General features: G+C 43.5%; 2 protein-coding genes across 2 annotated transcripts; one reads left to right on the top strand and one right to left on the bottom strand.

Annotated features, from left to right (window-relative positions):
• Nucleotides 1-407: 407 nt before the first annotated feature.
• LOC109779991 (RING-H2 finger protein ATL78-like) lies at nucleotides 408-983 on the bottom strand. Its single transcript, XM_020338591.1, has one exon. It carries the CDS (start codon nucleotides 981-983, stop codon nucleotides 408-410), a length of 576 nt encoding a protein of 191 aa, XP_020194180.1.
• Nucleotides 984-3,112: 2,129 nt separating this feature from the next.
• LOC109779990 (uncharacterized) lies at nucleotides 3,113-9,463 on the top strand. Its single transcript, XM_040388296.3, has 2 exons — nucleotides 3,113-5,236; nucleotides 9,077-9,463. The coding sequence occupies exons 1-2, from the start codon at nucleotides 4,672-4,674 to the stop codon at nucleotides 9,139-9,141; spliced, it is 630 nt and encodes a 209-aa protein (XP_040244230.1). The 5' UTR covers nucleotides 3,113-4,671; the 3' UTR covers nucleotides 9,142-9,463.
• The last annotated feature ends 3,098 nt before the right edge of the window (nucleotides 9,464-12,561 follow it).

Raw genomic sequence — 12,561 nt, 5'->3', positions numbered from 1 at the left:
GGAGATCATATCGCGAGGGCGATGATTTTGGATGGCCTCAGGTTTTCCCTTTTAATATAAGCCGATTCGTTCCGCATCAGTGCTAGGCTTCACATACTTAAATACCCAATAATATAGGTTTAACAAATAACCAATAATATAAGGCTGTGTGCATATTTGATGGAGAGACGAGGTGTTATCCTCCTCTTTTCCAAAAAGAAAAATGTTATATGGTGTTTTCGCCGTCAAATATTTACAGTGAGCAAATGAGCAGTTCGAATGTTCGATCATACACTCGATGCGACCACGAGCTACATGCTGGCGCCTGACATCTTAGAAGCATTGCAACCATCGCCGGATGATTCTACAAGAGCTCCCTTGTCGTGGTAACTTACCGGCAATGGCGATACTTCGTTGCACGATAAAACTCAAACGATGACCACTGTGATCGTGTTGTTCTCTACGGCGGCATTGGCTTCGCCGCCCTTCGCGAGAGAGTCCTCGATCACCGGCCGCCTGCACGTCGGACACGAGCTGTGGGACACCAGCCATGCGTCGACGCACCGGACGTGGAACCCGTGGCAGCACTCCGGCAGCACGCGCACCTTCTCGCCGTCGACGAACTCGCCGAGGCATATGGCGCACACGTCGTCGATGACCTCCCCGGATCCGTACACTTCCACGGGGAGGCTCCTCAGCACGCGCCTCTTGATGCCGCTGCCGTTGAAGGCCGCCCGAGCCGTCGCCCCGCCCTCGCCGGCGGCGACCGCGGCTCCGCGGCCCACGTGCCGCAGCGCGCACCGCGCCAGCGAGTTGAGCCCGATGGCGAAGAGCAGCGCGAAGAAGAGCGCGGCAAGGATGATCACCACGTTGGTGTCGAAGGCCGAGCCTGCACTCGTCGGCGCCGCCGCGCCTCCCCCGTGTCCGTGGGCGTGGTCGTGGAGAGCAGTCAGCCCCGCGGCGATGATGCTCGACGTCGGCGCCTCCGAATCAAGACGACCCATGGTTGATGAAGTTAATCAGAGAGATGTGATGTCCGTCCGGCTCGGTCGATCAGAGATGAGTCCGCCCGGCCACTGTTTCAAGGTATTCGAACTGGATTGATGCCTGTGCTAGCTAGCTGCAATTCGTGTCTGTCACTCTCTGCTCTGGTCGTGGAGTATATATAAGAGAGCGCGCACCATTGTTATGGAGGGTGGTGTTGCGCGAGTGTACTTTGTAAAAAAGGGCGCTCCCCGGCCAAGTTGCAAACCTGCAGCTGAGCTGCTGCACGGATACGCCTTTTGGTCGCTTTGGAGGCAAAGTGAGGGCTAGTTGCTACTAGTATCTCCTTCGCGTGGGCATTGCTTGCGTGCATAGGTACTTGGGGTTTGCTGTCGACAGATACACCCAACCTCAACCGAACGTGTGTTGAGCACTCGTTAATCCAAACCTGCGAGCCATGCTCCGGGCTGAGCATCTTTGTCTCTCTACTCCATGTTCAGCAGCAAGGCGTCGCACGCAGACTCATGAATGGAGGGCACGAGACACGGCTCCGTGACGGCGCGCACCTCAAGTGCGACTTCGTGCCGAATCTGGGCTCGGCGCTGTTGATCTACAGGCCGGGCACGATTCTCCGGCGAGGGTGACGGCTGGTTCTCCTCAACACCGATGAGGTGGTGGTCGACGCACGGGGGTGGCGCGACGACATTTTTCAGGTGGGTCAGTTGGTGGCATTCCCGTGCCATCTGGCGCGAATTGCGGCGGCTGACCGGTGGGGCGAGGACGGCGCGGATTCCAAGGTGAGTAATGGCGAGAGGGGGGCGGGGGAGTGTGAGAATATTAAGAGACCCACGACGCCTCGGCTCGCCACTTCCTCCCCCACTCCGCTTATCCATTCCCACCCTTGCGCCCCGCCGCACTGAGAGCTAGGGTTCGATGACGACGCGCGAGCAGCAGATGTGGGCGCTGTCTGCCGGCAACGAGACGCCGATGGGGAGGTTGAAGGAGATCGACCGTTGGTTCCCGACGGCGAAGGCGCTCAACGACGCGTCGGGGATGGTGAGAGACAAACTCAGGGGAGAGGAGATCCTCAGGTGCTTCCCCAACTACGATCGCCAGCCGGCGATGGGGGTGCTGCTCTGGGCGATGCTCGAGGCGGAGTCGCCAATCCCGGAGCAGAGGGAGAAGTGGAAGGTCTTCCGCTCGCTGCGCTACCGTTAGATCCAGCCGCCGGCCCCACCGCTGGCGCCGCCGCAGGCCCCGGTGGTGGCGCCGCCGCAGGCCTGGATCCAGATGGATGCCGATCGTCATTGAGGGAGACCTGCAGGGGGCAGCGCCGCCACGACGCCGGGCCAGAGCTCCGACGACCCCAACGACGTTCCCCCGACGCTCCCCTCGTTTCCCGAGGCGCTCCCCTGGCCTCCAAGCCCTCTCCCGCCCCCAGTAGGGTGCTCGTCGGCCGGCAACCGCTTCTGGTTGCTAGCCGGGGAGGCCTCTGATGAGAAGGAGGAGGAGGGGGAGGCCTCTGCCTGTTCTTCAGGTATGAAATCGTTCTCAAAATACTTAGCATCTACTACATCTATTGATGCGGATGATGTTAGGGGTGATAATATGAAAAAAAATTGCGAGGTTCCCGTTCCAAATCTAGGAACAATTTGGGGAATCAGAGCAATGTGGGGAAAAATGCAATAGTAATGAGGATGAGTTTAGATATCAGGGGGAGGCGATGAACCCTAGGGAGAAGATAGATACCAAATTAAGGGGAAAATTTAACCCCAAAGGTTTAAGAGCTGAGGTGGTGTGAATTCACATGAAAGATGGACATATACCACCAATTTTGCCCTGGTACAGCGATGAAGATATTGATATGGGGGAAATTGAAGCGAAGGAAACACCAATTGAGCCTTATTTGGTTCAAAAAGGGGAAGGGTCGAGAAAGGAAAAAAGAATTGATGACTATGTGAGACCTCTGATCTTTTTTGGAGGCTCAATTGGAAGAGATGTGGATATGGGTGATGAGGTGGACCTCTCGTGGTGGAGGCCTAGTGGGCCTGGGGAGAGCCCAGCCCAAAAAAGGGATGAGGGGGTGATGGGTATAAAAAGGGGGGAGGAGGTGGGAAAGGGGTTATCCCATCTTTTAGGGTTTCCCCCTACCCCTCCTACTCCCACACCGCCGCCGAAAGAAAAAATGGCTGGAGATTATGGAAGAGGCTATGGTGCAGCCAGACTCGATAGAGGAGGCTGGATTGGTGATAGAGGGGGGAGATTCAACAACACTGATAGAGGGAGAGGATTTAGCAGAGGTAGATCGGTTTCCTTTGAAAATACTGGAGGGTTTGGAAGAGGTGGTGGCAGATTTGGAACTAGTTTTGGAGTTGGCAGAGGAGTTGATGAGGAGGAGGAACTTTCAGTAGAGGATAAAAGAGAGGCCATGATCTGTCAAGCCAAAACAGGAAAAAAGAGATAGTGGACAATAACACAAAAAGAGCTAATGAGGAGGTTGGAAAATCTGGGGAAGAGAAGGAAGGGGAGAGAGAGCAGCTGGTAAACGTGGATCAGGAACAACAACAGAAGCTGCTAGCTTCATTGCTCTCTCAACTGGTACAAGGGATGAAAAGTAATGAAAATGGGCAGCTGGAAAAAGTGATTGGAAGCTCCTCTGGTATACAGGCTGGGGGAAACGTTCAGAGAAAAGGAGAGAGGAGTGGTGAAGCTATGCAGAAAACAGATAAAGGGATTGAGCTGGATCGTAACATGGAGACCAAGAAGCAGATTGGGAGAGGCAATTGGCAGCAGACCTTAGAGGACAACAAAAAAGGGATTGAGAGATTGAATAGGCAGGTTTGTGGCAAATGTAAAGACCCCAGGCATACTACCAGAAAATGTAAAGTGGGGCACTATTTGATCTGTGGTAGGGACAATCACATAACAGGGTAATGCAACCTTTTGAAGCAAATGAAACCAGTGCCAAAGTATGTAGGATATGCAGCTAAGGGTCTGGGAATTCTTGTCCAGAGTTACAAAGACATGCTGGTGGCTGAGCACACAAATCCTCTGGGAGTGGTGATTGTTAGAGATGGTTAAATTAATGAAACTGAATCGACTAGAGCCTCAAGTGAGATGTTTGATTGGGGTTGGCAATGGAGAGTAAAGGAGTTTGGAAAGAATGGATTTATGATGAGATTTCCTAACAAGGCTAAACTAGTAGAGCTTGCAAAGTTTAATGACTTTAACCTGTTAGGAACTGAGGTGGTGATCAAGGTACAACCCTGGTCTCTTGACCATCAAGCAATTGGGAAAATGCACTCTGCATGTATTAAACTGAGTAAAGTACCAGATTGCTTTAGACACTTTTTTGGAATATGTGAAGTGGCTGCAGCTGTAGGACCAGTACTAGAGATTGATATAGACACCATTAATGAGGAAAAAGTTAGAGCCAAGTGTGGGATTAGAGATGTGGAAAAAGTTCCCTCTCAGGTGGAAATCACTTCCCCTGATTTGCTTATGTTCAGAATAGGGGCAGAAGTGGAAAAAGTAGTGGAGCTTGGGTGGTATAAACAAGAAAAAAGGAAAAAATGATAATATCAGTGACCTGAAAATCAAAGATTATGAGGAAGAAAAAGGAAGAAAGCTAGATTGGAAGATAAAGAACACAAGGGCATTACTCTTGGGTGCCTATCTCTCAGACAAAGTGAAGAGATTGATGAGAAAATGGAGAAAGTAAAAACTCAAGTAGAAGAGAACATCATGCAATGGCAAAATGAGATGAACACAGAAAGAAGGAAATGGCAAAAAGAAAGTGACATTCTGTTCAATAAGATCAAAGCACTGGAGGAGGATAAAGTTAGACACAATGCTTTATGGACGAAGAATGAAAAAAGAATCAAAGAGTTGGAAAACAGTCAACAAACTCTGCAGCAGATGGTTACACAACAGCAAGAGGAGATCCAGAAATTAATACAAGAGGCTGCTAATAGAGAGCAATATGAGATGGAGCTAGCTAATATGGATTTGGAAGATTATGAAAAAGAAAATCAACTGAGGAAAGAGGACACTGGATCTGGAAAGTACATTGAACCAACTGACTATAATGCTAGTCAGGAATCTGTTGGTACATTGGGTGAGAAAATGGCTGACATACATGGGGCAGGGATTCTAGAGAAGGAGGGAGAAGAAAAAGAAGTGGAATTAAAAAGAAGTCTCAGGAACAGAGGAAAGGAAGATCAGAAGGTGGAAGAAATGGCCAAAATCAGAACAGAAGAAAGAAATAATTATGGTAAGAATCTGAACACATAATTTGCTGATGCTTCTTTGTTGCAGATTAGTTCGATGGTTGGGATTGATTTGGGATGCTCTATTGACAAGATTGATAAAAACCTAGAAATTCTTAAGAAAATGGAGGAGGCTAGAAGGGACATATTTTTTCAAAATATCAAAAAAGATAATGATGCGGAGGAAAAAAGAATAGATAAGGGAGAGGAGAACAAAATTGACATCCCAGTATAAACTAATACTGGAGACATAGATGTTGATGAGATACGTTCTGACTTGGAACACTCAGATGCTGATATTGAAGAAAAATAATATAAAAAAATTGAGAGGAATGTTCTTAGGAAAGAAAAATGGGAAACCAAGCTCACTAGCTTTAGACTGTGTGAAGCAGACAACTGGGATTGGGGAGCTGAGAAGAAAAAGGAAAGGAAAGAAGACTAATTAGTCTCTTATCTGATTCAAATATAGACGGAGATAAAAAAAAGGATAGTCTTTGGGAGAAATTGGGGTGTTTATCAGTTGAGAGAATGAGAGGGGTTTTCTAGAATGTTAGAGGGATAGGACAAGATCATAAGAAAAGATATATTAGAGAGATGATCATTGATCAGAGATTAGATTTCATTGGGATTTCTGAAACAATTAAAAATGATTTTACTAAGAATGAGCTTCATAATTTGTGTGGAGGAAAAAATTACCAATGGTGTTGGAACCCCCCTAGGGGGATATCTGGAGGGATTTTAGTGGGGATTAACATATTTGATGTGGAATGTGTTGAGAAGGGACATTACTTTCTAAGGTTTTAATATATGAAAAAAATACTAAATCACACTGGAATCTGGTTATAGTGTATGGGGATGCTCAGAAGGAGGGAAAAGCCAGCTTCTTAGCTGAGTTAGCCTGACATTACCATGATAATCCTGTGCCATGCTTGGTGGGGGGTGATTTCAATATTATTAGAAATGAAAAAGAAAAAATAAACCCATGCAGAGTGACCAGTGGTCTTTTATGTTTAATGCTATAATTGAGCAAGCAGGGCTGAGAGAATTGCCATTAAATGGGAGGTTATACACCTGGGCTAATAACCAGGAAAGTCCCACCTATGAAAAGTTGGATAGGGTGTTGATGTGCCCTGCTTGGGAGGAAAAATATCCTCTAACCATCTTGCAAGCTTTTGTTAGAGAAGTTTCTGATCACACTCCCCTGTTTTTGGATATAAGGGTAACACACACACATAAATACATTTTTAGATATGAAAATTCTTGGACATTGAGAGAGGGATTTAAAGAATTGATATATAAGACGTGGAATGAGAGATATAAAGGAGATATCCTGGAACGATGGCAACTTAGACTAAGAAACCTGAGGAGGAAAACTAAGGGATGGAACAAGAATATGGATGCTTGGTATAGAAAAATCAAAATAGCTACTATTAGGGTATTAGATGAGATAGACAAGAAAGCTGAAAAAATAGGGCTAAATGCTACAGACAGATCTGAGCAGAAAGAGCATAGAGCACAACTCAAAAGGGTGATGCTACAAGAAGAGATGAAGTGGTCGTAGATACTACCATTCAAAAGTGAATGGGAGAAGGAGAAAAAACAGAATTACCTCTTTGGAACAAGAGGAAGGGATAGGCTGATGGAATGCATAACCAATTTCTATAAAAACTTGTTTGGTCACCCTAAAGAGACACAAATCTCCTTGAGAGGGGTGGAAATGAAGAAGATCTGCTCTCAGGACAGAGAGGAGCTTTTGGCCCCTTTCTCCCTTGATGAAATTCATAAAGTAGTGTTTGGAATGAAAAAAAAATAAAAGTCCTGGACCTGATGGATTTCCTGTGGATTTCTATCAAGATTTTTGGGATCTGGTCAAATGGGAGATAAAAGCGTTGGTTGATAGTTTTGCTAAAGGAGAAATAAATATTGCCAGACTCAATTATGGCATCATAACTCTTGTCCCAAAGACAAACGATGCCAAAAAAATACAGAACTTCAGACGCATTTGCCTGCTGAATGTGAGTTTTAAGATCATCACTAAAGTACCGATGAATAGATTAGCTAGATGTGTATCCCTGTGATATCTAGAAATCAAACTTCTTTTATCAAGGGAAGATACATTATGGAAGGGGTGGTTATACTCCATGAGGCCCTGAACACTTTTCACAGAGATAAGGAAGATGCTTTGATTTTTAAAGTAGACTTTGAGAAAGCATATGATAAAATCAAATGGCCCTTTGTCATACAAATGCTTAACCTGAAAGGTTTTCCTGATAAATGGTGTGACTGGGTGATGGAGACTATGAGAGGAGGACATGTAGGGGTTAGGGTGAATGATGATATTGGGCCATATTTTAAAACCTTCAAAGGGCTGAGACAGGGTGATGATATGTCACCACTACTTTTTGACCTAGCTGCTGATGCTTTGGCCATCTTAATGAATAATGCATTAAAACATGATGTAGTGAAAGGGGTTTTGGGCAATAGGGAAAACAAAAGGGATTAACATGTTACAATATGATGATGATACTATTTTCCTGATTAAAGCTGAGATCGAAAGTGTTAAAAATCTCAAATTCATTTTAGGAGCCTTTGAACAAATGTCAGGCCCCAAAATAAATTTTCATAAGAGTGAACTGATGCTCTTTGGAAAAGCCAGAGAGAAACAGATAATCTATCAGGAAATTTTGACATGCAAAATGGGTGAATTACCCTTCAAATACTTGGGTATGCCTGTGGATGAGACTAGAATAAGAAACATCCACTGGAATTGTGTGACTAACAAGATTGAAAAAAGATGTAGTTGCTGGCAAGGGAAATTGCTTGGGTCCATTGCTGGGAGAATTACCCTGGTGCAAGCTTGCCTAACCAACATCCCATTGTTTATGATGTCCTTTTATGCTATACCTAAAGGGGTCATCAAGAAAGAAGATTTTTTTAGGGCAAGGTTGGTGTGGCAAGAGGATGAGAATGTACAGAAAGATCATTTAGTGAAATGGGAAACATGCTGCTTGCCAAAAGATGTAGGAGGTTTGGGGATTCTTAATTTGGAGGTGATGAATATTGCACTTCTTGCTAAGTGGTTCTGGAAAATGGAAACTGAAGAGGGGTTATGGCACGATATACTTGGAGAAACATATATAAAGAGACAATGCCTAGCTCTAGTGGTTCAAAAATCTGGAGATTCACAATTCTGGTCTAGTCTTATGGATATCAAAGAGATCTTTTATAAATTTGTTAGGAAGGAATTGGGGGATGGGAAAAATACCAGGTTCTGGGAAGATGTTTGGGTTGATGATAAAACCCTGAAAGAAGCCTACCCTAGATTATATGATATTTGTTTTGACCATAATATAACAGTAGATGAAGCCATACAAAAAGGATGGCATGGTTTCACATTTAGAAGAACTTTGCATGGTGAAACGCTGGAGCTGTGGAATAGCTTAAAAAGTAGATGAGGGGGTTAATATGCAATGGGGGAGAGATAAGGTGATCTGGACCCTGACTGCAGATCACAAATTCTCTGTGGGTTCTTTATACAGAAAAATAATCACACTGGATCTAAAATTTCTACAAAAGTACTTGTGGAAGACCAAAGTGCCTGCGAAAATTCAGGTTTTTTTCTGGTTGATTAACAGAAAAAGCATCTTAACCAGGGATGTTTTGCTGAAAAAAAGGATGGATAGGGGGAAAGGACTGTGTTTTCTGTGGAAAAGAGGAATCTATAGATCATTTGTTCTTTACTTGTTCAGTAGCACCTTTGCTTTGGGCCCTAGTTAGATGTGTGTGTGGGATCAAAACAACTCCACTGAATGAGCCGATGGTTGATTGATTGGTCAATATTGCAGATAAAGGAGCTGCCAAGAAAAATGTTGGAGCTGGGAGCAAGACTGCTAGAGCGAGTAGCAAATGAGGTGTACACAGCAAAGCAGGGATGGAGGATCAATGTAGCGAGGCTGAAGGGGCTTGAAGAATCTACTTCCTGATGTTGCTATGGCAGTTTCTTAGTTGTTGTTCTAGTAGTTGGTTGCTGCTTTTGTCTAGGTTATCTTTCATCTATGTAATGCCCCTGTATGTTGGGCTTGAGAGACTGTTGGCCTTTGTTGGCTTTTGCGTCATGACTTGAGATCCTTGGTAGTATTAGGATGAATGCTTTGTTGCTATGCTTGGTTTTCCTTAATGAAAATCAGAAGGGGAAAGCCCTTCTTTCATCAAAAAAAACCATGTGATGTACTCTTTATTGTGCTAATTTTATTTTCTTCTATCATTGAAAAGATACGCAAACTTAACATACTCGCGAAAAAATAAATCTGTCAGCAAAGTTCGTGCTCACATAGCCGTGCCCAGCCTTGGTGACAACTAACAACTAAATAAATTGGTGATAAGGCATCGGGAAAGTCCCAAAGATCCTATCTGGGTGTGAATGATCACGTCCACGATCATTAGTGCCGCGGCGACTGTGGGTTTACACGGGACGCGACCCCACTAGGTGTTAGAAATAGCACAAGTGTGCGTATACGTTGTACGCGTCCCCATTGCTCGTTAAAATAGGTGTGCTCAAAAGCGCATTTTTCCCCTCACATTAAAGATCCAAATGTACAAGGTATTGTCTTACTCGATAAATGTGTGCTAGGGCGACTCCAATGAATTACCCCATTTCTCTCACATATGTATGGATCACACTGTCTGGAGTTCAGACCCGAAAGATCATCCAACGTGCTTTTGTATCTTCTATTTCAATATACATGTGTGTATATCTCTTTGTGAATAATTAGTAAAATGGTTGTATGCGTCATCCAGAAGTAGAGGCCGGGGGTCATCCTCCTTTTCTAAAAAAAGTTTGTGCATATCTTTGTGTTTATCACCCATTGTTCTGGTGAGGCCGATCAACGTGAATGACCTTGGAATTTTCTTTTTGTTATCATGCTAAACATTATTTTCTATAGTGTTGTAGTTGTGTGAATCTGAAGATACTAAAACTAGGGTGTTTTATCTTCTTTTAAGAAGGGAAAAAGTCCATTCCACTACAATGCCATTAAGAACGAGAAAAATAACTAATATCATGTCTGGGAATTTTGATTGGAATCCGCTTTATGGGTGCTTTAACTAGAAAAACTAATTTTCTTATTTTGGTATACAAAACAGAAAAGATTAAAAAAGGTTCCAAAATTGTTAAACTTCGATATAGGAAATCACCAGCAAACAAATACTCCCTCCGTTTCTTTTTATTTTGCATAAAAGATTTGTCTTAAGTCAAACTTCACAAAGTTTGACAATATATACAAAATTATCAATGTCTACAATACTAGAGATATACAATATAAAAATTAATTCGATGATGCATATAATGATATTGAATTTATATTATGAATGTTGATATTTTTTTCTCTAATCTTAGTCAAATTTCAATACGTTTGACTTGAGATAAATCTTATATGTGGACTAAAAAGAAATGAAGGGAGTACCTATGATAGAGGCAAAGGTGTCCCGTCTTTCGATGTGATGAAGGTTATTGTTTTCGGAGTAGTAGACTTTGACGACCCGACTACGAACCTGCGAAGACGTCGCGCCTTAGCAATTGCTAAACCAACTCCGAGAGGTTATTGACCACACCGGAGCACGATCAACCTAACCACGTGGGTCTATTTCCTGCAAGCAAACGAAGAACAAGCAAGAAACTGAGATTGCAATCTGGATATTGTGAATATAAGAGGAAAGCTTTCTTGATTAAGGTGGGGTTCTGTGACATCTTTGTCTGGTCATTGAACACAAACAAAGTACACGAAGTTGCAGCTATGGCGAACTTTAATCTAAAAAAACCAAAGTCTAGACGATGCCCTAAGGGCTGTATATATGGAGAAGTAGGGGGAATTTCATGACCCCTTGGAGGAGGTGTCCGAAACCAACCCTAATTCTGTTTCCCCACACATGCGGACTCTAGGAACAGCCTATAGTAAAGTATTTTGAAATTACATGGGCCTGGCCAAATAATAAGGTGACCCAGCACCTATAATAGGCTCTGGACGAAATTTATGAAGTAGCATCTTGTATATTTCGTCCAAGCCTTCATGCATTCATTATGGTGGCTTCAGAGTCCTGAAATTACCACTTGAAACTCCGTTCTTGTTCCCCTTGCGCATGCCGTCATCTCCATACTTGATCTTGCTCCAATGATCATCCTTCTTGTCCAAGCTAGGCCCTTCATTTGTAAGCAAAACAAATATATCCAATTTAGGCAGCATTATATTCTCATGAACATTAGAATCGTTACCAAGAAACGATAGTACCTGGTAATTTAATTGGCGTGCGCGAGCTCTAGTAATTGGTCCAGTATGTATAACGGGAGGGGCTGTGGGTCTAACAATGATATTGATGTCCTCATCATCCTCCCCTTCTTGAAATGAAGTCGTCCTCGACGGAAACTCATCATCCTCACCAAATAAGGCTTCAAATCTGCAATGTTAAAAGTGGGACTAACCCCAAAATCTGAAGGCAGCTCAAGCTTATATGCATTATCATTTATTTTCTCTAACACCTTAAAAGGATCATCAGCACGTGGCATTAGCTTTGACTTGCGCAAATCAGGAAACCTATCCTTACGCAAATGTAACCAAATAAGATCTCCATGTGCAAGGACAACATGTTTTCTACCCTTATCTCCAATAAGTTTATATTTACCATTCATGCGCTAAATATTTTCCTTAGTTAACACATGCATTTTAAAGATCAATTCAGCACATTGTTTACCATCAAAATTAACCTTCTCCGAAGATGTAAGGGACAACAAATCAATAGGTGCACGAGGTAAGAAACCATACACAATTTCAAAAGGGCACATCTTAGTAGTAGAATGCAGCGAACGATTATAAGCAAATTTAGTATGAGGCAAGCATTCTTCGCACATTTTGTTGTTATTTTTCAAAACATCCCTAAGCATAGTGGACAATATTCTATTGACTACTTCAGTTTGTCCATCAGTTTGGGGGTGGCATGTAGTACTAAAAAGTAGTTTAGTCCCCAACTTAGCCCATAAACATTTCCAAAAGCGGCTAAGAAACTTAGTATTACGATCTGAAACAATTGTATTTGGCACACCATGCAAGCGAATAATTTCACAAAAGAACAAATCAGCAACATTAGCAGCATCCAGCATCATCGCTTTTATAACATGGTATAAAGTTTGCCATTTTTGAAAATCTATCCACGACAACAAATATGCTATCCCTCCCCTTCTTTGTTCGAGGAAACCCAAAACAAAGTCCGTAGATATATCTTCCCAAGGAACACTAGGTATAGACAAAGGCATATATAAACCATGAGGATTGATCCGTGA

The sequence above is a fragment of the Aegilops tauschii genome, chromosome 1 (genome assembly GCF_002575655.3).
Source record: "Aegilops tauschii subsp. strangulata cultivar AL8/78 chromosome 1, Aet v6.0, whole genome shotgun sequence".
Taxonomy (NCBI): domain Eukaryota; kingdom Viridiplantae; phylum Streptophyta; class Magnoliopsida; order Poales; family Poaceae; genus Aegilops; species Aegilops tauschii.
The sequence above is the reverse complement of the archived record's forward strand: the minus strand, read 5'-3'. Positions and strand labels throughout refer to the sequence as shown.